Genomic DNA, 22,261 nt, shown 5'->3' on the forward strand with positions numbered 1-22,261 from the left:
GTAAACTAAAACACATATTTATGAATGCTTTTGTTCCTTACTAACACGTATAGATGTATATTGCATATTTAGTGATGTTCCTTAAACAGAGTATATACCAGCACATGTAATTTTGAAGATGGCTGCCACCTCCTGGACAACTCCCAAAGAAGATTATGAACAAAGGAATTCCTAAAACTTAGACTGACCAATCCAGAAGAGATTATGCTAATTTCTATATGTCCTGCGTCCAGCCTGCGATACTTGATTGGACTGTATTTTGTCTACACCCTTCACTTCAAGAGCTATAGAAAGTTTCAAACAATAAAGACCAGTTGGTCAGCGCCCGTCATGGAGAAGGTCCATAACCGATATAGTGTCTGTTATCGTTCTCTCGCGTGCACACATGACAATATAATTTGGAACAGCAGTCAGAATCCCGAGGGACCGCTTGAGTCTCATCATCATAATCATTTCAACCTTAACAGTTGGTGCGCCAAACGAGGAGCCACCGAAAAGAGTGAGTCAGATCTTCCACTTTCCGGACGCCTGGGGGCTACTCCACAAGTATCCAGGTGTCGCTCGATAGGATTGATCGCCCTCTGATCCGCGGTAAGCATCATATACATTGTGTGTGCTGTTCTACTTGTGGTTCGAGAGACACCTGGCAAAAGGGGGTGGTCATTGGTCCGGAAAATGGTAGTGCACCGGAGACTGTCACTCGCCGGTGACCTACAGAAGAACTCAGACTCCTTGAGAACTTGAGTTTAGGTCTTTTCTTTTGCATGGGATCTGACTGGCTGTCTGTATTATTGAGTTGTTGTAAGTGAGGCAAAAATTGTGGGCTTTTTTTGATTAGCAGTTACCCACAGATTTGTATGTAGCGGACTGACATTTGTGATTAATTAGGAATAGGATCAGAAGGCTTGTAATTTCTCCGCTTTAGCTCTGATTTAGTTCTCAAAGAGTTAATTGTCTGCAGTTGTTGGAATCACTAGCAGAAAGAAGGGGGGTCAGTCACCCACCGGCTGTTAAGACAGGGACAGAGCGGGGGTCAAGACAGCCCAGGGACGCAGCTGCAGTCTTTCTACTGAGAGCGAAGAGGAAGGGGGGTTAGCAATCCCCCACTGCCGTAGTCTTTACATTGGAAGCAAGAAGGGGGGGGGGGGGTCAGTGGCCTAGCAATTACCCACATAGCTGCAGCTTTTATGTAGCAAAAGCAAACGATAGAGCTGTAGTGATCTGTAGGAAGGACAGAGTGCTATTTTGTTTGGATTGGAACAGAAACTAGCTGACTTATGCGTTTCCAGTATTTTGTAATTGTTGGTTTGTTTTTGGAACAGAGAGATAAGGGAACCAGCGTTTCCCCCCCGTGTTTGTATCACATCTATTTCCGTATTTATAGCCGGAGAAATAAGAACACGTGATGGAAAACGGTATATAGTATCCACGTATTGGATACGAAAATTGCGTCCTCTTTATACGGTAAAAGAGGGGGAGGGGTTCAGGTGGAAGATAAGTGTTTGAATCAGCGTATTCCCCTGAGTATTAACTCATGCACTGCTGTGTAAGAAGATGGAAATAGGGACGTATGAGGAACGGTATTGTATTCATACGTTGGACGTTGTAAGTGTGTTCTTATTACACAGCAGAGGAGGAGGGAAAAGGATTCAGTTGGATGTGGCCAATCCAATTAGAGCACTATGCACTCTCTGTTCAAAAAGAAATCTGTTTTTCCGAAAAATGATTAAGGTGCTATCGCCCTAGTTAAAAAAAAAAAAAAAAAAAAGGAGCGGGAAAAAGGATACAAAAGATTGTGAGGAATTGTGTGAAGTAGTTGGACTACCACCAGATGGCAGGCTGCAACCCATGTACGGAAGTCCATATTAATCTCCAGTGAGGGTATAATGAAGAACAAAGACCCCATTCACTGCCTGTTGCTGTTTCTAGAATCACTAAATGTCTTTCTCTAGCTGTGCCTCATTATTCTCCTTTAGAAGTCATTATATCTGGTATTAATCAAACCCCTCCTTTGTATACTAGAATGCAAACTGGTTTACAGGCACTAAAAGTAACACCCCTGGTTCACTCCGTAGTTCCAGCCCCTCCCATTACACCCAGGGAGTCCCAACATGGACGTACACCCGGAAGTCAGGTGCCTGGAACTTCCTGTGGTGGCCATCTTGCTACACCCACTGATGGCAGTACACCTCAGTAGTGTGCATTACACATGATCCATCAAAAGTAATCTGACAGGTGCCCCGCCCCTATCAAAATGTGTCAAAGTTGTGCTGTAGCACGCCCCTTATCTATCAAAGTGTATCAAAATGTGTTTTCTTTTATTGATTCGTGATATATTTATTGGCTTTTGATAAATCTTGGTGTTGTAATTCACAATCTATAATATTAGTTCATAGGACTAATATTATAGAATGTGTATTACACTACAGCATACAATTAACATTTGATTGGGCATATTATGTATATGGCCAATTATACTATTACCCCGTCCTGTGCTAGTAATGAGTTTTTATAACTCCCCGAGTATAAAGTTATACTGTTTGCATAAAAGACAGACACATTAAAAGTTTAAATTCTTTATTGATCAAAATGTCAATTGCATTCAGTAAAATGTCAGAGGATTACAATTAATACTGTATTAAAACAGAACAATATAAAAGTATTACAAGCAATAGTATAATACACTATTTAATAAAATACAAATATATATTAATTCTCTTACATAATAATTTATTACATTACATTTCAGCATTCTGGCTGTTACATTGTGAGCCACATTGATTGTAGTATCGGGAGAGTCCTTTTTTAGGCATCAAACTTGCTTGTGTGATACCTAATGGAGAATGTAGAGATTGAATTGGTCGGCGGGGTGTAGATAGAGTCTGAGGTTTAGATACACCACTAGCTTCATTGATTGCCAATTTCAATCCGTCTAAAACCGCTCTAGTAGTGGGGTTACCCACAATGGTAGACGGTATATTTAACTCGGCCAATGCCTGCATAAACGTATTCCAGCCCTGGGGTAAATTTCTGTTAGTCAAGGCATGACTCTGTGTTGTATTACGCACTAAATCCAACATGTTCGAGCCCGGTATTACAGAGCCTTTGAAAATAAACTCGCTTTTATCATTCCATGTTGCAATATTTTTGTTCTGCAGCAGTCTGTTTAGTAAAAATTCAGCATTCTTTTTATATCGCTGGTTTACATGACTTACAATTTCAATAACAGTTTTGTTTTCATCAGGGTCTGGATTTGACATTTGCCAATGATCAGACTCAGGAGTGTTAATGATCTTTAAAGTTGATAGTTCCATCGCATCATGTTTAGCATGAACCAAGTATCTCTGTAGTACCTCGCTATATTTTTTAATTTTCACGTCGTCAGGTATGTCACGACGCTGTAAAATGTCACTAATTTCATCATCAAGGCGGCGAATGACATTCTGCCGTATGTTGGTTGTAACAGGGGGGCTTAGTTTGATTAGACTTTTTTTGGGGACTAGATACATTTTCTCTGTATGCTGCATTATTTGCCCGAGATAGACTTGTTATTATCGGGATTGCAAACCCTAAAAGAGGACCTATAAACCCGCCGGTCTGGTTTAGTAGACGTTTTTCTTTTTCTTTATGGGCTGTGATTTATCACTCAGGGTTCTTATAGCTTTACGCCACTTCTTTAGTATATTTTTTTGACGCTCTTTCAGAGGAATTCGGCCTTTTAAGATGTTTAATGCAATCTCTCCAATGGCGATAATTAAATCACGCTTTGCATGATTCATTACATCATTACATCTTTACAACACTGCGTACACAGCATAGAATGTCTGATTTATTGTAAAATTCACTTTTTAGAAGTATTTTTCTTTTGAATATACACAGCTGGCAAAGCTGGTGGAAACAAGCCTGTCCTTAAGCGCAGATCCTCAGGGGTATTGGCTCTCAAGTCTAACAGCAAATACCCATAAGGCTCCCGTGTGGCGTCCTCAAAAGCTTCTAAGAAGAAGCGTGTTTTTCCGGGGTACATTTGGCGAGCTAAAGTTACAATTTGTAATTTATCTCGAGGGTTATTAAAAAGAACCATGTACTTTGTGTTCAAATTTATCGTGCGACTTTTCTTGCCCTGACAAAATATGTTTTGTACCAGGTAGAAAATGCTGAGGTTTCTGTGGTGCACATACTTGGTAAATGCTTTTTCTATCTCACAGTTATTACTAGCACTCTCCATGAGGTCATCAACAATAGTCAAATTTACCAATTTGTCAAAGAGAGGGTTGTGTGGAGAGCCCTGGTGCAGAACAACCCTGGTGTCCTGTTTGTCGGCTGTATTGTCGCTCAAGCGAGTGCTTAGTCCAACACATACAACTAGCTGCAGTTAATCCAGCTTTTTGCAGACTTAAAACATTCTGTGATGAATGTCACCATTTTGTGCCCAGAAATAGTGAGACCGAGCATAAATGTAGAGGATTGCGCTGCAGTGTTTGCGGCATTCGTCTAAATAAATTTGATGCTCATCTTTGCTACATGCGGCCGTATGTACCAAAGGGCGAGACAGATCGATATATGTTTTATGACTTTGAATGCATGCAGGAGACAGGCACGCACATCCCAAATTACATTTATGCAACAACGCTGTATGGTCACCCTTCCTGGGAGTTTGAAGGTAAAACATGCACTCATGACTTTGTTCAGTTTCTAACCAGCGGTAAATTTTCAGGCTATACGTGTATAGCGCACAATGCCGGCAGATACGACGCTTACTTTATTGTTAAGGAGTTGATATCTGAAAAACTACAAGTGAAGCTGATAGCCCAAGGTGGTCGTCTCTTGTGTGTGATGCTGCCTGATGTGGGAATAAGATTCATAGACTCGCACAATTTCATTCCCATGAAGCTTAGTAAACTACCGCAGGCTATGGGGTTTTCAGGCTCAAAAGGACATTTTCCACACTTTTTTAACACCGAGGAAAATCAAAACTATGTGGGTCCCCTAACACCTGTAAAATATTACGGTGTGGAGTATATGACAGCTAGTGAGAAAGCTGAATTTATAGAATGGTATGAGGGCCACACAAACACAACTTTTGACTTTAAGACGGAACTAAAATCTTATTGCAAGCAAGATGTTGAGATTCTGAGGCGCTCGTGTGAACTCTATAGGGAACGTGTTATGGACATGACGAGAAAAAATGTTAAAATATACTGTAAGCGAGAAAAGAAAAAAATTGAAGTGTGCAGATGCGTTGATCCGTTTCAGCTCATCACCTTGGCATCTGTATGCATGTCCATGTACAGGTTTAAATTTCTTCCTAAACATACCATCGCCATTTTACCCGGTGATAATTATCACAAAACAAAAAAGCGTTTCTCGTCCCCCGCTATACAGTGGCTCATGTTTGTAGCACACACAGAGAACATTACCATTCAGCATGCTTTGAGAGGTGGTGAAAAACAAGTCGGTAAATATTTTTTAGACGGCTATGCCTATGTTAACAATCAACACATAGCCTTTGAATTTCAGGGATGTTTTTACCACGGCTGCCCTGTGTGTTATAATGAAAATGATACCAACAAGGTCACAAACACATCCTACGGTCAATTATATTACGCCTTTCTAGCTAAAAAGCGTTACTTGCAGTGCTGTGGGTACACACTGAGATTGATGTGGGAACATGAGTGGAATGAAATGGTTGAAAAAGATTCTAACCTTCAAACACTTCTTCACCAAATGGATTTCCCTACACCCTTAGACCCCCGCGATGCGCTTTATGGGGGTCGGACTAATGCCATTAAACTCTATCACAGTCTGAAAGATGGGGAGACATTACATTACTATGATTTCACAAGTCTGTACCCTTTTGTAAACAAAACTAAAACATACCCTGTAGGTCATCCACACATTATCTACGAGAATTTTGGGTTCATTAAAAAATACTTTGGTATTGCCAAAGTCAAGGTCTACCCTCCAAGAGATTTATTTTTTCCTGTTTTGCCGGTAAAACTCAATAAAAAATTAATGTTTATTCTTTGCCACACATGCGCTGTAAATTCACAGACAGAGGTTTGTGGTCATACTGACGAGGAGCGATCGCTGACCGGTACATGGTACACTATAGAACTTGAGATGGCCATAGAAAAAGGGTATAGGATAGCGCACATCTATGAAATCTGGCATTTTCCTGAAACCAGCGATGCTTTGTTTGCCCCATACATTAAATTACATCTTAGGGATAAGCAGGAGGCTTCCGGCTATCCCAGCTGGTGCACTGATGACGCCAAGAAACAGCAATACATTGACTCCTTTCTAGAGAGAGAAGGTGTGTAATTACGCCCTGAAAATATAGGGGTGAATCCGGCTAAGAGACAGATCTCTAAATTGTTCTTAAATTCTTTATGGGGCAAGTTTGCACAGAGATCTAATTTACCATGTACCAGCATTGTTAGCGACCCTGATGAGCTTTTTCAGCGTGTGTTTCTACCGTACTATGACATCTCAATGGTTCATTTTATTGATGATGAAACAGCCACCATCAATTGGAAATATATAAAAGGACACCACACCGTCAACAAAAACACAAACATTTTTATCGCCTGTTTTACAACGGCGTATGCCCGACTAGAGCTGTATTCTCTGCTGGACAGGTTGCAGGAAAGATGTCTTTATCATGACACAGATTCAGTAATTTTTGTGCAGAAAGCTGGTGAGTGGAACCCGACTTTAGGTGATTACCTGGGGGAATTGACCAGTGAGATACCTGATGACACGTACATCACTGAATTTGTATCTGTGGGACCAAAAACCTACGGCTACAAACTCAACACTGGTAAAACTGTCTTAAAAGTGAAGGGTATAACACTAAATGTTGCTAACACACAGTCTATTAATTTCAACAGTCTAAAAGATCTAGTTCTGGACTACCAGCCTAATTCTGACTCAGAAACACAGAGACGCATTATCATTGAACAACCGGGTATTGTGAGAAATAAAAAGTACTGGGACATTGAGACGAGGCCATTGCGCAAAACACAAAAGTGTGTTTATACAAAGCGGCAACTGTTAGACAATTTTACCACCCTACCCTTTGGCTATTAGTTGTGACTCAAGATGGACCCAAGACTGCAGCACCCATTCTCATGTATTCTAGCAGGGCCATCTAATTCTGGAAAAAGTTATTTTGTAAAACAGTTATTACATAATATTGATACTCATTTTTCACACAAACCAGATAATATTGTTTGGTTTTATTCGTGCTGGCAAAAATTATATGACGAAATTTCTCTCTCTTTTCCCAACATCAGATTTGTGGAGGGTCTGCCGCATACATTCGTAGATGATAATTTATTCCCGCCTGACAAGGTAAATTTGACTATTGTTGATGACCTCATGGAGAGTGCTAGTGATAACTGTGAGATAGAAAAAGCATTTACCAAGTATGTGCACCACAGAAACCTCAGCATTTTCTACCTGGTACAAAACATATTTTGTCAGGGCAAGAAAAGTCGCACGATAAATTTGAACACAAAGTATATGGTTCTTTTTAATAACCCTCGAGATAAATTACAAATTGTAACTTTAGCTCGCCAAATGTACCCCGGAAAAACACGCTTCTTCTTAGAAGCTTTTGAGGACGCCACACAGGAGCCTTATGGGTATTTGCTGTTAGACTTGAGAGCCAATACCCCTGAGGATCTGCGCTTAAGGAAAGGCTTGTTTCCACCAGCTTTGCCAGCTGTGTATATTCAAAAGAAAAATACTTCTAAAAAGTGAATTTTACAATAAATCAGACATTCTATGCTGTGTACGCAGTGTTGTAAAGATGTCTGAGAGAATCCGTCGTAACTGGGCTCTCTTAAAAACGCTGGTGAAGGCAACTCCTGCTGTCAGAAAATCTATTTTATGCAATGCAAAGCGTGATTTAATTATCACCATTGGAGAGATTGCATTAAACATCTTAAAAGGCCGAATTCCTCTGAAAGAGCGTCAAAAAAAATATACTAAAAAAGTGGCGTAAAGCTATAAGAACCCTGAGTGATAAATCACAGCCCATAAAGAAAAAGAAACGTCTACTAAACCAGACCGGCGGGTTTATAGGTCCTCTTTTAGGGTTTGCAATCCCGATAATAACAAGTCTACTCACGGGCAAATAATGCAGCATACAGAGAAAATGTATCTAGTCCCCAAACAAAGTCTAATCAAACTAAGCCCCCCTGTTACAACTAACATACGGCAGAATGTCATTCGCCGTCTTGATGATAAAATTAGTGATATTTTACAGCGTCGTGACATACCTGACGACGTGAAAATTAAAAAATATAGCGAGGTACTACAGAGATACTTGGTTCATGCTAAACATGATGCGATGGAACTATCAACTTTAAAGATCATTAACACTCCTGAGTCTGATCATTTGCAAATGTCAAATCCAGACCCTGATGAAAACAAAACTGTTATTGAAATTGTAAGTCATGTAAACCAGCGATATAAAAAGAATGCTGAATTTTTACTAAACAGACTGCTGCAGAACAAAAATATTGCAACATGGAATGATAAAAGCGAGTTTATTTTCAAAGGCTCTGTAATACCGGGCTCGAACATGTTGGATTTAGTGCGTAATACAACACAGAGTCATGCCTTGACTAACAGAAATTTACCCCAGGGCTGGAATACGTTTATGCAGGCATTGGCCGAGTTAAATATACCGTCTACCACTGTGGGTAACCCCACTACTAGAGCGGTTTTAGACGGATTGAAATTGCCTATCAATGAAGCTAGTGGTGTATCTAAACCTCAGACTCTATCTACACCCCGCCGACCAATTCAATCTCTACATTCTCCATTAGGTATCACACAAGCAAGTTTGATGCCTAAAAAAGGACTCTCCCGATACTACAATCAATGTGGCTCACAATGTAACAGCCAGAATGCTGAAATGTAAAGTAATAAATTATTATGTAAGAGAATTAATATATATTTGTATTTTATTAAATAGTGTATTATACTATTGCTTGTAATACTTTTATATTGTTCTGTTTTAATACAGTATTAATTGTAATCCTCTGACATTTTACTGAATGCAATTGACATTTTGATCAATAAAGAATTTAAACTTTTAATGTGTCTGTCTTTTATGCAAACAGTATAACTTTATACTCGGGGAGTTATAAAAACTCATTACTAGCACAGGACGGGGTAATAGTATAATTGGCCATATACATAATATGCCCAATCAAATGTTAATTGTATGCTGTAGTGTAATACACATTCTATAATATTAGTCCTATGAACTAATATCATAGATTGTGAATTACAACACCAAGATTTATCAAAAGCCAATAAATATATCACGAATCAATAAAAGAAAACACATTTTGATACACTTTGATAGATAAGGGGCGTGCTACAGCACAACTTTGACACATTTTGATAGGGGCGGGGCACCTGTCAGATTACTTTTGATGGATCATGTGTAATGCACACTACTCACCTCATAAGCCACGCCCTGCTCAATGGTTCTTTGTCCAAAGCTCTCGACCCATGCCCTTTAAAAAAAAAAAAATCTTTTTTAGGGGGGGGTGGGAGGAGAGAGGTGTTTTCTGGTATATACGTAAAACATTTAAATAGTATATTTGTTTACTCTGCTACCCAATAAATGCAAGTCAGAGATAAATGAGTGAAACTTTTAAAGAATTGGTAAATAGAAAGAGGAATCTGTGCACATTAAAATCAATTGGTATTTAAAAAAAAAAAAAAAAGTCCAGTAACATTATATCATAAAATAGAATAGAGGTAGGTAAATACATATCTTTGCATTGTGTTATTTAATCTAAAAATTTAAAAAAAGAGACTTACCCTACTGATGTCAGAAGGTATTATATCCATTTGTATAAAGGAAAATATATACTGCATTCAACGGAGATGTGGAGATGTGTGTTGTGGAGCGTAAGATGTTTCAGGGCTAGGTCTTCTTTAAAACAAAAGGATGAGGTTTTTTTTTCTTCCTTTGGCTTCTACTAAAAGATAAGAATGGAATGTGGCTTTCCCAGATGGTGAAATCAGTTCTGTTTAACCCTTAGAGTTCAGGATTTCACATTTTTAGTTTCCTGCTCATACCTAAATGATTAAATTAATTTTGTAGGGAAAATTAGATTTCATTAGATATGCAAATTAGTTTGTGTTGTTTTGATTTTTAATGGCGATTTATTCGAACAATATATTTTTATTTGTGACTCTATTCCCTTTTCTGTTTGTACGATTCTTTCTAAACAATTTATATTTTTTGCAGGTTAGTCGCCCAGTCACAGCTGTCACCTAACCATGTTTCAGTTATTTTTATTATCAAAGGTTTTCTTTTCTTTATGGATACAGTGTTGTTTATCGCTTATAGGTGTTAAAATTCCCCAGTCATATATATTGTTGTAAGATATACGTTATTTCAATGTTTGTCTAACTTTAGTTTCTAGTATGTAGCTAATTTGTTACCTGCTGTCTTATTTTTTCCTTTAGGGAATACCAGCATAAAAACTCTGAATTTTGCCACATTGGTAATCAAAAAAAAAAAAAGGGGGGAAGAGGCTAACTATATTTTGCAACAGTAGAGGGCGCAGCAGGCATATTAGATAGGCTTTGAAGCTGGCTTTTCCTTTGCAACAGTTATATTTACTAGATTACTAAGAGGCATATCTGGTAACTGAAATAGGAAAATCTTGTTCTATATGTTTATTTGTTTATTTATTTAGTATTTTGTGAAGTATAGATGACCACTAATTGTATTATGGTCAGAGTTAAAGTTATAAGAATGATCTAATGTATATTTTTTTTAGTTTTTGTTTTCATAGATGGAACATGATGTTGGTCGATTCTACACTGGATATGCTGCGGTTTGCACAACATGAGGTAGTCTAAATTTGAAATCACTCCTTCCCCTCCTATAGGTGCAGGAGGCAGTGACGTATTAATGCCCTCTCTAGATGGGTATGGCAGGAGTGGGTAAGATGGTTAGAGGTGTTTGTATGTTGTAGATCTTTCCTGTTGTCAAATGAACTAGGTATGCTGAAGAGAAAGTCTAGATCTGAGTTGATGGAATCGGATGGAGATCCTCGCACAGGTGCAACTGACCAAGAAGCAGTGAACAGACCTAGAATTGAGAGTCTTTCTCCAATATGGACCATACCTCGGTGACACCTGTCACATCAGTGACTTCGGTCACTCCTTGTGTTCTTAAATCCCTACAGGAACAAGCAAATCAACAAAGAATAAAGTGTGACATGCAGGGAGCCAGCTCACTGAGGAAGATCTGTGGATAAAGGGTGGTAAGCTTTCTCTGCCATGAGATCTCTTCTTAATGATGGCCCAGGTAACCTATGGACTAAAATCTGTGTAAGACAATTGTCAGTGTGTGCTTTGGTGACACCAGGGTTCAGTACTTAGGTGGGCAGACTCACCCAGTCTTATAAGACATGTGCCTAAAACGAAGTGAGAAAAAACTGTAAAGAATCCGCAGAAACACCCTGCACCTGCTCTACCCATTTTTAGAGATTGCAAACTGATTATAGATGTATATCATGAGCACGTTGTATGCAAGTCTGTGCGTGTTGTGTAGATTTCTCTCATGTTTGGTCAGAGGCATTCCAGTGCAGAAAGCGACATTATTGCTGAGAAGCACATGATGATGGTGGTATGTAAAAAAATGGGTTTACAGAAGTAAAAAAGTGTATTTTTTTTTTTTTTTTATAGAAAAGTGGAAACTGCCAAATCGTGAATAAAATGTATGTTTTGTTTTCTTTTCGTAATAAACAGGTCTTTATGTAAGATGTTTTTGGTTTAGCACAGGCATGTACAATTTTTATATGATTGACTAAATAGTGTGATAAACAGGTGTATTTTCCAATTCCAGATCTTAAATCAGAGCTAGTAGCATATGGTCTCCAGTGAGGAGACTGATTGATTCTAAAGGACAAGCGAAAAAAGAGCCATGAGTCAACATTAGATGAGCCGATCCAACCGCAGAAAAATCTATGGATCCACGCCTCGCATTGTAAAAGGGTCGATCAACCAGAGCTGCACTGAGCGTTCTGCTCATATTTATCCTTTTCAAAACACCTGTACAGTCTCAGACCATCATTGCCAAAACAGTTAGAAGAGAGGACTTAGAGAACCTTGAAACATGGGAAAGTCCAACTAAAAAGGGTGAGGACTCGCCTAGGAGTCCTTGGTCTCAAACCGGTGAAGAAAACCACTTTCGCTTTCCGCCCATGCCTCAACGTTTAGTTAGGCAGGTTTTTCCAACAGATGTTTCTACCTCTCTTCCTAAGGGAACACAGTACCCTTAGAATTCAGAAATGGCAGAAATAAGTCTTTAGGGGGGACTGTTGAGGATAAGAATTAAGTAACCAAAAATACTTAATTCAGCCATTTCATAGACTCAGGTATATAGTTTAGTAGATGTAAACTAACACACATATTTATGAATGCTTTTGTTCCTTACTAAACACGTATATATGTATATTGCATATTTAATGATGTTCCTTAAACAGAGTATATACCAGCACATGTAATTTTGAAGATGGCTGCCACATCCTGGACAACTCCCAAAGAAGATTATGAACAAAGGAATTCCTTAAGCTTAGACTAACCAATCCAGAAGAGATTATGCTAATTTCTATATGTGCTGAGTTCAGCCTGCGATACTTGATTGGACTGTATTTTGTCTACACCCTTCACTTCTCAAGAGCTATAGAAAGTTTCAAACAATAAAGACCAGTTGGTCAGCGCCAGTCATGGAGAAGGTCCATAACCGATATAGTGTCTGTTATCGTTCTCTCGCATGCACACATGACAATATAATTTGGAACAACAGTCAGATCCCGAGGGACCACTTGAGTCTCATCATCATAATTATCATTTTAACCTTAACAGATTCACAAAGTACTATATATAGAGGTAGATCTTGATTCCTTGATCTATGTTCTGGGCCTCGGGATTGGGGGCATGGGTAAAATGGCCTCTAGGCTTAAGTCTCACATCCTTACAGCGGCCAGGTGCCTAATAGCAAGAAACTGGAGGCAGCCAGGGACCCCCTTACTCCAGAGCCTCAAGTATAGATTATTGGATGTTAGACGCATGGAATACCTTACGGCACTACTGAATGACACAATGGAACGCTTCCAGGCGGTATGGTTACCATGGGACTACTTTGCGGGGCGTGAGGATCTGTAAGACTCAGGCATGTGGGCCCTAGGGAAACTATTTGGATTCTTGTATTCCCTCCCCTATGCCACCTTTCCTTTCCCTCCTTAACCCCCCCCCCCACTTGTCTTGTCATTGTCTGTGTAGTTTTGAAGTTTATTGTTACATCTTGGCACTCATTGGAATTTATAACCATTAGTAAGGTGTCTCTCAAGTCGCAGCGGCTTCACCCTACAGCTTGGGGTAACTCATGTTTGCGGGGTAGGCGTTATGGCGTGGAATGTTATCACTAGGTACTGTGACTTTATTCACTGTACTTATTTTTTTGGGGACATGTGTCTCAAGAATTATGATTTTTTTTTTACTTTTCACTTCTTGTATAAAAATATAAAAATTTTAATAAAAATTTTAAAGTTTTAAAAAAGAAATGAGTGGCAAAGTCTTCTGCAGAAATGAGGGAAGTTGGATGGGGCAGTGGTGGGCGAAGGAGCGAGTTGAAAGTATTGAATAACTGTTTGGGGTTGTGTGTTAAAGAAGATATGAGGTTTCTGAAGTATTCCTGTTTACCGGAAGTGAGGGCTGAACGAAATGTGAATTGCATTTTTGAATGTGGTAAATCTTCCTGGGAGTGCATTTTCTTCCACCGCCGCTCTGCAGCCCTAGACACTTGCCGAATTTTTTTAGTGAGGCTGTTGTGCCAGGGCTGTCTATTGATTTGTCTCACTCACACAAGGGGAGTGACTAAATCAATAGCTGATGTGAGAGTGGTGTTGTAGAAAGTGGTGGCATTGTTTGTGTCGTTGCATCTCAAGGCTCTGGCCAACTGGTCCAGGTAGCTATTATCTATTCCCCATTTTCTTGAGATGGCTGGATTGTCATTGTAAATAAGCACTTATACCCTGCCCCCCATCTCATTGTAGATTGTAAGCTCTCACGAGCAGGGTTGTCTTTTTTCCCTTTAAATATTGTATTTTCTATAACTGTTACTTGTTTGTATATGATCCTCCTGATTTGTAAAGCGCTGCAGAATATGTTGGCGCTATAGAAATAAAGATTATTTTTATTATTATTATGGAGGACAGCGGTAGGATACAGTCAGAGAGGGTGTGCATGTTGAGGTGTGCAAGGTTTCTGCTGGGGTGTGCTAGGTGCTGTACGGGGGGGAAGGTGAGGAGGACAGGGCGGTTTTAAAAGGTCAGTAGATGGTGGTCAGATAGGGGGTGGGGGTGGGGTTAAGTTGTGAGGTCAGAAAGGTTACAGAGATGGGTTAAGATAAGGTCTAGTATGTGTCCATCTTTATGGGTGGCAGAGGTGGACCATTGAGTTAGACCAAAAGACGAAGCAAGCGACAGGAGTTTGGAGGCTGCTGACTGGCGGTTGTCAGTGTGGATGTTGGAGTCACCCACGATGATAGTGGGAATGTCAGCAGAGAGAAAAGTGTAGAAGTCAGGCAGAGAGCTGGTCGAGGAAGGCAGTGGTAGGTCTGTATATGACAGCCACTTGGAGGGAGAATAGATTCGGACAGAGTGCACTTCAAAGGAAGGCATCACAAGGGAGGGTAGAGGTGGTATTGGGTTAAAGTTGTTAGAAAGAAAGAAACCCACTCCTCCACCCTGTCTTTTGCCAGGGCGAGAAGTGTGGGTGAAATGAAGGCCACCATAGCATAGTGCAACAGGGGAGGCAGTATTGGAGGGTGTCAGCCATGTTTCGGTGAGGCCCAGAAAGGATAGATTGCTAGACGTAAAGAGATCGTGAATGACGTGCAGTTTATTACAGACAGAATGGGCATTCCAGAGCGCTCCAGAGAAATGGAGCGGTGGAGTAGGTGAGAGGGGAATGGATTTTATATTGGAGAGATTGCGGTAGTTACTAGTATGTGGGGAGTGATAAGGGGGTGATAAAGATGGGTGTACCATCTGTGGGGGGTTAGGATTGGGGGATATGTCACCAGCAATGAGAAGTAAAGAAAGGGAGAGCAGGTGGGAAAAGAAGAGTGGACGGCATGGTCTGCGTGATATTTGGAGCGATCTGGAGGTTTAGGAGCAGGTCAGCAGATTAGTACAGATGAGAAGGCAGGAGGGAAGGGGGAGATGAATATTTGTTTGGAGAGTGCTGAGGTTTGGGGACAGCGAAGGAGAGTAAGAAGGAGGGGGCAAGGACTGTGAGGGTATAGGTGAACATGGTGGGAGTAAGGTGTTAAATATGGGAAAAACAAACAAATTGTGACAGTGGCAAACACAGAAAGAGTGAAATTTTTCCTTCTGGTCACTTCTGGGACTTTTCTGGTATGTTTTTGATGTCCCACTTAAAAAATCCCACTTATGAAAACACACCAGACTATAGTCATAACAGACCTGCACCATCAAATTTATACATCTCTAAAGGCCTAGAGAATGGCTCAGATGTGAGCAGAAGGGAGGGGTCATAGTAAGCCAGAGCACAGAATCACACCAGGGGTAAATTAGCAGAAAGAAACTAAGAGAAGCATTTGGACTACTTCACAGCAAGATCGCTATACATTTAAGATGGAGAAGATATAGACAGGTGTGAACTAGGAGATCTTATTTGATGCAGGTGTTAGTTTTGGGAATGAAAATTTACAGTGATTCCATTATTTTTACCTCAGAATTGAGTGATTCCATAATTTTTCCCCCTGTTTGGTCTTGAAAAGTAACCGTTACTGGCTAGAACATTATGGTTTCATGTTTTTTTTTTTAGTGTTTCTTAAAGCCAGAAAGTTGACATTTGAAATATATTAGTTTTGTGCCATGTCTGTGATCTGCTTTTTTTTTTTATGTAACACAAAAGTAAACAACTGAATGAACATCCTCAGAGCCAGGTGATTCCATAATTTTTGCCAGGGCTTGTATAAGCATTATTCTCCTGTTGAATCCATTGCCATTTCATGGCTGCCACTTTAGCGCTCTTCTCCAGTCTTGGTCTACTTGGCTGCTGTAATGAAGAGTCTGATGTCACACATGACCATTGCATCATGTATACTTTGAGGATAGTGGTGGGCTGTAGCGCTCACATGTTGTATATAGCACATTATGGTTGGAGTCAAGTACAGAAAATCCGGAGATAAGAAGCAGAGGCTGTGACTAGCGAGTAATGCTTCTTTTATTTATTGTTCTCTTAGTCACATACATCCCCAGGAGGTGGTGAACCTAAATCCTGCTCCAACTTCTATAAAAAGTCTAACTATTCTAATGGCTCCTTAAGTCAAAGCTAGGAGCATAGTAAGACCCCTGTAAAAAAAACTCTGCCCATCTCTAAAAATGTCAGTAGTAAATCCACTAAGTATATCCAAAAGTAAGTGAATGTTCATAGAAATTGAAATAATAGGTGAAATCCCGGCCTCCTGAGCAATGCTGAGGGACGTAATGTAGTGAGAACAATTGTGTTATTTAGGAATTTCGTAAATTTATCTCTAAATTGTCACCTCCAGAGTCCAGTCTGACCCGGCCCAGGATATCTGGCCTGTGTAAAGCAAAGTTTTTCCAAACCAATTATAATAAACCCTTATATTATACAGCAGCGGTCCGGCACCACTGCGTATCTGGAAGTTTTATACACGTGTTTTATTTTAGAATATCCCTGCACATTAGTACTGTAATCCTCTAATATACAAGATATCAATGACTAACCAGTATAAATAATAGGGAACATGTGCACATTCCCCGTGTCTAGGATGTACGGGGAACCTCTTACACCATATTTGTAGGATAATAGGTTTTGTTCCTTCTTCTTAGTCCCACATTGTAGCAGCTGCTGAATGAGAAGAATCTGTGACTTCTCTGCATTTAGTGGTCACTACTCACCTGGGCGGTTATCTGTAGGAATCTCCTCTTTACTCCGCTCATCACCCCTCACATATGTCTCTGTAGTATTAATATGGGGCAGATCTTCACCCTGAAACAAATATTGTAGAAGTCACAGACAGATGGAGAAGTCCCATCTATGATCAGCTCTAATCCTGCCATCTCCACCGCTCTCATTACACAAGTATAAACATATAATACTGGAGGATAAAACAAGACTGAGCACAAGACCTTCACAGCCGTCTACACATCATAGGGAGATTTCATGTCACCTTCTCTCCATCTACCTGATGATCCTGAGGAACATCGGGATCTTCTTGTTTACAGTCCTGTGGGAGAAGAGGACGGGGACATCTCTCTGGTGTTGTCCTCTTACTGGATAGACCTGGAGGAGACACATACAGGGACTGAATTAATTCCTTACATACAGATAATTATAGGCCGTGTGTATTTAGTCCTGTCTATTACCTGGTGATGTGAGGGGCTGGGGATCCGCCATTATGACGTCCTTGTACAGATCTTTGTGTCCTTCTAAATACTCCCACTCCTCCATGGAGAAATAGACGGTGACGTCCTGACACCTTATAGGAACCTGACACATACAATGATACCGTCACCCCCGATCCCTTCATAGCGTTACTGTATAATGTCCCAGCATTCCCAGCAGTGTCACCTCTCCAGTCAGCAGCTCAATCATCTTGTAGGTGAGTTCTAGGATCTTCTGGTCATTGATGTCCTCATGTATCGGGGGGTGAGGTGGAGGCCCCGTGATTGGGCTCAGGGGTCTTACCCATCCCTCAGACACAGGGGCCTGACAGCGCTCACTAGAGGTCTTCTTCACTACTGTGTAATCCTGGTTATGGAGAGACACAGTAAGAAATCTCACTCCAGACATTTCCAGAGTCCTCACCTCTCCAGTTCTGTCCATCTGTTATTCCCATAGATAAGAATGGTGTAATGTGACGTCATCAGAATCTCTCACCTCTCCAGTAAGCCGGAAGAGGATCTCTAGGGTGAGGTGTAATATCCTCTCCGCCATCTTGTCCCTGTCCATATCCATCCTTCACGGGGCAATCAGGAGAATTCTCTTCTATAGAGCGATTGTTCTCCCCCAGCATCTAATGTGTATGGAGCCTGAGCCCAGTAATGGGGAATCTCCACACACCTCCACCTGCAGAGCCGCACACTAGATATATGGCTGCTCTGTGCTTCCAGGACCTGTGATGATGTCACATGGAGGGGAGGAGTCAGGGGTTACATGGTCAGCTCCTCAGTGTATGCAGGAATCTGCTGTGCTGGTGTCATGGGGCTGGATGAGGGGAAGGTTATGTGTGGGGTCAGGAGGGGTTTACAGTGTGGATGTAGCAGAGCTGTATGTGTTTGACGTGTGTGGAGCAGAGCTGTGTTTGTATGACATGTACTATGCAGAGCCGTGTGTGTACGAGGTGAACAGAGTGGAGCCGTGTGTGTATGAGCTGTACAAGGGGCTGCTGATAAGTCTTTAGCTTTGTGATTTTTTTTGTTTCTATGGTAACAAATGTTACATCACATGAAAGTCTTATGTGTCTAATATATGTTTTCAAAATTTTGTGTTTGTTGCTAATGGCAACAATGTTCTACGTTCGTGGGAAAACAAAATGTTGGAGTCTAATGCGATATTCACAGCAACTGAGAGCAGAGAAGTGATAAAATTCTTGTTTCTGCAAGGAGAGTCTATGAAGGATATTCATGGTGATATCTTGCAGGCATTGGGGGATCATTGCCCTTCATATTCCATAGTTAAGAACTGGGATGCCAAATTTAAAACAGGCCACTTCAGCACCAATGATGAGGAACGTCCTGGATGGCTGAGAGTGGTTGTTCTTCTGGAGATCGTCGATGCTGTGCACAACCTCAAACTAGAGAATCGGCAAATTTCAGCTAATGCAATAGCAAACATCATGGGGATTTCCTGTGAATGTGTTTGTGTCATCCATTAAAATTTGGACATGAGGAAGCGTTCTGCAAAGTGGGTCCACAAATATTTGACAACAGATCAGAGACGCATGCGAGTAAAAACTTCCCGGTCCATTTGTAAGTGTGACGCCCTGGTCTATCAGGTCGTCACAGGGTATTGTGCAATCTGCCCTTCTGCATGGTATCCGCATCCTCCTTGGTTACGGGTCCCTGGCCTTTGGTGTTGCTAAGAACAAGCTAAACAAAATCCTAGGAACACTCTGCACCACACCCACCAGACACACCAATGGGTAGCCTGAAGGGAATAGGGCCGCCCACTTGGGGGGTTTGTTAAGGGGGGATCAGGAGTGTTAGGAGCAAGTCAGTTGAGCGGTGACTCTCAATGAGAGAGGTCACAAATCAGGACAAGCTGGGCTTATTGAGACTACTAGGTGTCAGACGTTGGTCTGGGCCTGGTAGGAGCTGGAACCCCAGTTGCAGGGGATCGTGATTAGGGGCACGGAACAGCCAAGGAGGGAAGCCGGCGGCCTTGTGCCATCTCCGGGCAGGGGCCGGGGCACGACGGGGTACGTGGACCCTAGGCCAGGAAGTAGCTTCAAGCGTCCTGGTAATTTACCCGACGAGGACGGATCCTACAAGATCCGTTCTCCACCCGCTCCAAAATCGGGCTACTAGCACAACGAGGGATTAAGGACTTTCCCAATCCACAGTCCAGAAAATCCCAAGCGTGAACCCTGAGAGCGAGCAAACCCACCCAGTTAGCCACACTGGTGAGCGGGTCCCGACTAGTTTCACACTATAGGGGCCAATCAGTAAGAAGGTGCCAAGGAAAAGGTCACAGGCTAACAAGCAACACCAACGGGCACGGATCCAGACGTGCTCCCTCCCTGCTGGAGCGGTAGTCAGAACTTTGGTTTACTACAAGTATCGGTGTCAGCGTTATTGGACTGAGTGACCCTTACCTCCCCAATGGCCTCCCTCCACCAGTGTGACCAAACCTCGGGGCATTCCCCCCTACCCACAGAGGGGTTAAACATTGGCTTCATCCCATCACCACCGGGTGCTCCCAACGGCAGCAGTGGTACTCCACCTTACCACACACCGTGGGTGGCGTCACGAAGTGTACATATCCTCCCCTGTAAATACCCCCTTTTCACTTCGAGTGTCCGCGCGCCCCCCCCTCCGGGTCCGGAGACCTCTCGAGCCACCGCGGATCCGGATCCGAGCAGCCCAGCTGCTGGCACGGGGGCGGTACATAAGTGTTTCCGGACTGATAAGAACTTCCTGAATTGACTGGTCACTATGGATAAGACCTGGATTTATTTGTATGACCCTGAAAACAAGGAGCAGTCACTAGGCAACACACAGCCAACCTAGTAAACCCTAGTCACCCCCCCTTAGGGAAACATAGACACACCAGTGGGCGGAGCCAGGCAGTTGGACACACCCACACAGGGGTCTAGACAGCCCGGGGCGGGAAAACAATCAGATTAGTTTTGCAGTTCAGTTTGGAGAGGAGTGTGGGGTGGAGCTAAGTGTAGCTCCAGCAGGTGAAGTTCAAGTTGAACGGTACCAGGGTAGGAGCCCTGGTGCCTTTGGCTAGGAGGCAACGGTGGTCTCCGTCAGCAGGAGACGGGAAGACGGCTCGGCAGAACCGAGGTGGACCGGGACAGGGTTGTAGCCCGCCGGTACTGACACGGGGAACCGACCCGGAAACCGTAACACAAAGGGGGGTACTCGGACCCTGAAGCCAGAACCGGGAGCAAGCGGATTGGTTAATTCACCGATTGAGGCCAGGACTAGAAGTCCTATCCCACCCAAAGTCCCTCATAGAAGACAACAGCCCACTGATAGGGATAAGAGGTCACCGCAAGGGCCAGATCCATGGGCCAGCGTCTGCGGGGACGGCTCCTCAGGCCACATCCAGCAGGGAGCGGACTCCTGAGTTTCAGACTAGGAAAGTCCACCTTACACAAAACAGTGCAGAGGAAAAGGATAGAGACCACCAGCTGAGTGGGGGACCCGAATGCAACCGCCGCGGCACCGGCCACCAGCACCTTAGTTTACCAGAGACTTGTGTGGTTTATTAATTGTGAGTAAACAAACACTCCCTGCGGTCGCTATACCCTGCACCAGAGCCACTGGGTCCCGGGGCAACCATCCCTACCCATGGAGGGGTTAACATCCAGCTGCCATTACATCTCCCCCGGTTGCCCCATCACAGCAGCGGTGGTGTCCCAACTCACCACACACCGTGAGTGGTGTCACAAACTTAATACGGCCTAGCCCGTACATCTACGTCCCCCCATTTATTTGTCGTGTCCGCGAGACCCCCGGGTCCGGAGACCCTCGAGCCACTACCACAGCAGGTCTAGATCCGAGCAGCTGGCACGGGGGCGGCACACTAGGCTTACAGAATTTCGAATACCGATGTAAGAAGTGTGTTGACATCATTAAAGAGTATGTAGAATGAATGCAAAGTTTCATCATCCTATTTCGTTTCTATTGGAGTAAAGCCAAAGACTTATCAGCAGCCCCTCATAGGTAAAATTAATGGCATCATTCAAAAGTACAACTTATCCTGCAAAAATGAAGCTCTCATATGGCTATCTTGAAAAAAAACTTAAAAAGTTATAGCTCTTGGAAAAAAGGGAGGAAAACACGAAAAACAGAAAATCGCCCCAGGATGAAAGGGTTAAACCTGTAAACTACAGCGCCAATAGGAATTAATTTAAAAAGGGACGTTATGTTCCACTATTAAATAGGATTGATTTTTCTTTTTTCATAGGCATAATCCTGCTTATTTATGAGTATTTTTTTGCTTTTTCTAGCAAATTGTCCTGGTTTAATAGTTTTTTCTGATCCTATTTGCTCATATCTTTGTTTCAGGTTGGTTTCCATGTGTTTTGTGGTTTGTGTTTTGTTACATCTGATATAATTTTTATCTTTTCGTTCCTTTTCTCTGTATGTTTCGCAAGTGATGCTAATAAATATCATTAATTATTTCATGGATTCACTGCCCCATTAGAGGAGTGATTACTTTTCTATTTATACAAGGGGTCTGTTGCTGTAGACTTCATCCATTTTTGTCGAAAATGCGTAGGAAAACATTATGCTTGGGTTTACTGTGAGAGCTAATTTTTACATTATGGATTAAATATTTTTTAAAATATTTTAATCAAGAATCAGCTGGAAAATCTATTATTTTTGGACGTCCTACGGCAGCACATAATGGGTTGATGCTTTACCCCTAGCTAGAAACATAACACAGGTTAAAGATGTTGTTCACTACTTGGACAACC

The 22,261-nt window shown here is 41.9% G+C and overlaps 2 protein-coding genes across 2 annotated transcripts in view; both read right to left on the minus strand.

Annotated features, from left to right (window-relative positions):
* The window catches only part of LOC142313027 (uncharacterized), a 132,792-nt gene that overhangs the window by 16,543 nt on the left and 93,988 nt on the right, over positions 1 to 22,261 (minus strand). The window contains exons 10-12 of the mRNA XM_075352014.1: positions 17,472 to 17,577; positions 17,291 to 17,388; positions 17,004 to 17,094 (exon numbers count right to left, since the gene is read on the minus strand). Of these exons, the coding sequence (XP_075208129.1) occupies positions 17,004 to 17,094; positions 17,291 to 17,388; positions 17,472 to 17,577 (295 nt within the window). The remainder of the gene's footprint in view (positions 1 to 17,003; positions 17,095 to 17,290; positions 17,389 to 17,471; positions 17,578 to 22,261) is intronic.
* Positions 17,584 to 18,194, minus strand: LOC142312341 (oocyte zinc finger protein XlCOF29-like). Its single transcript, XM_075351276.1, has 2 exons — positions 17,986 to 18,194; positions 17,584 to 17,856 (listed from the first exon to the last, which is right to left on the minus strand). Exons 1-2 carry the CDS (start codon positions 18,061 to 18,063, stop codon positions 17,632 to 17,634), a joined length of 303 nt encoding a protein of 100 aa, XP_075207391.1. The 5' UTR covers positions 18,064 to 18,194; the 3' UTR covers positions 17,584 to 17,631.

Source organism: Anomaloglossus baeobatrachus, chromosome 5 (genome assembly GCF_048569485.1).
Source record: "Anomaloglossus baeobatrachus isolate aAnoBae1 chromosome 5, aAnoBae1.hap1, whole genome shotgun sequence".
Lineage (NCBI taxonomy): Eukaryota > Metazoa > Chordata > Amphibia > Anura > Aromobatidae > Anomaloglossus > Anomaloglossus baeobatrachus.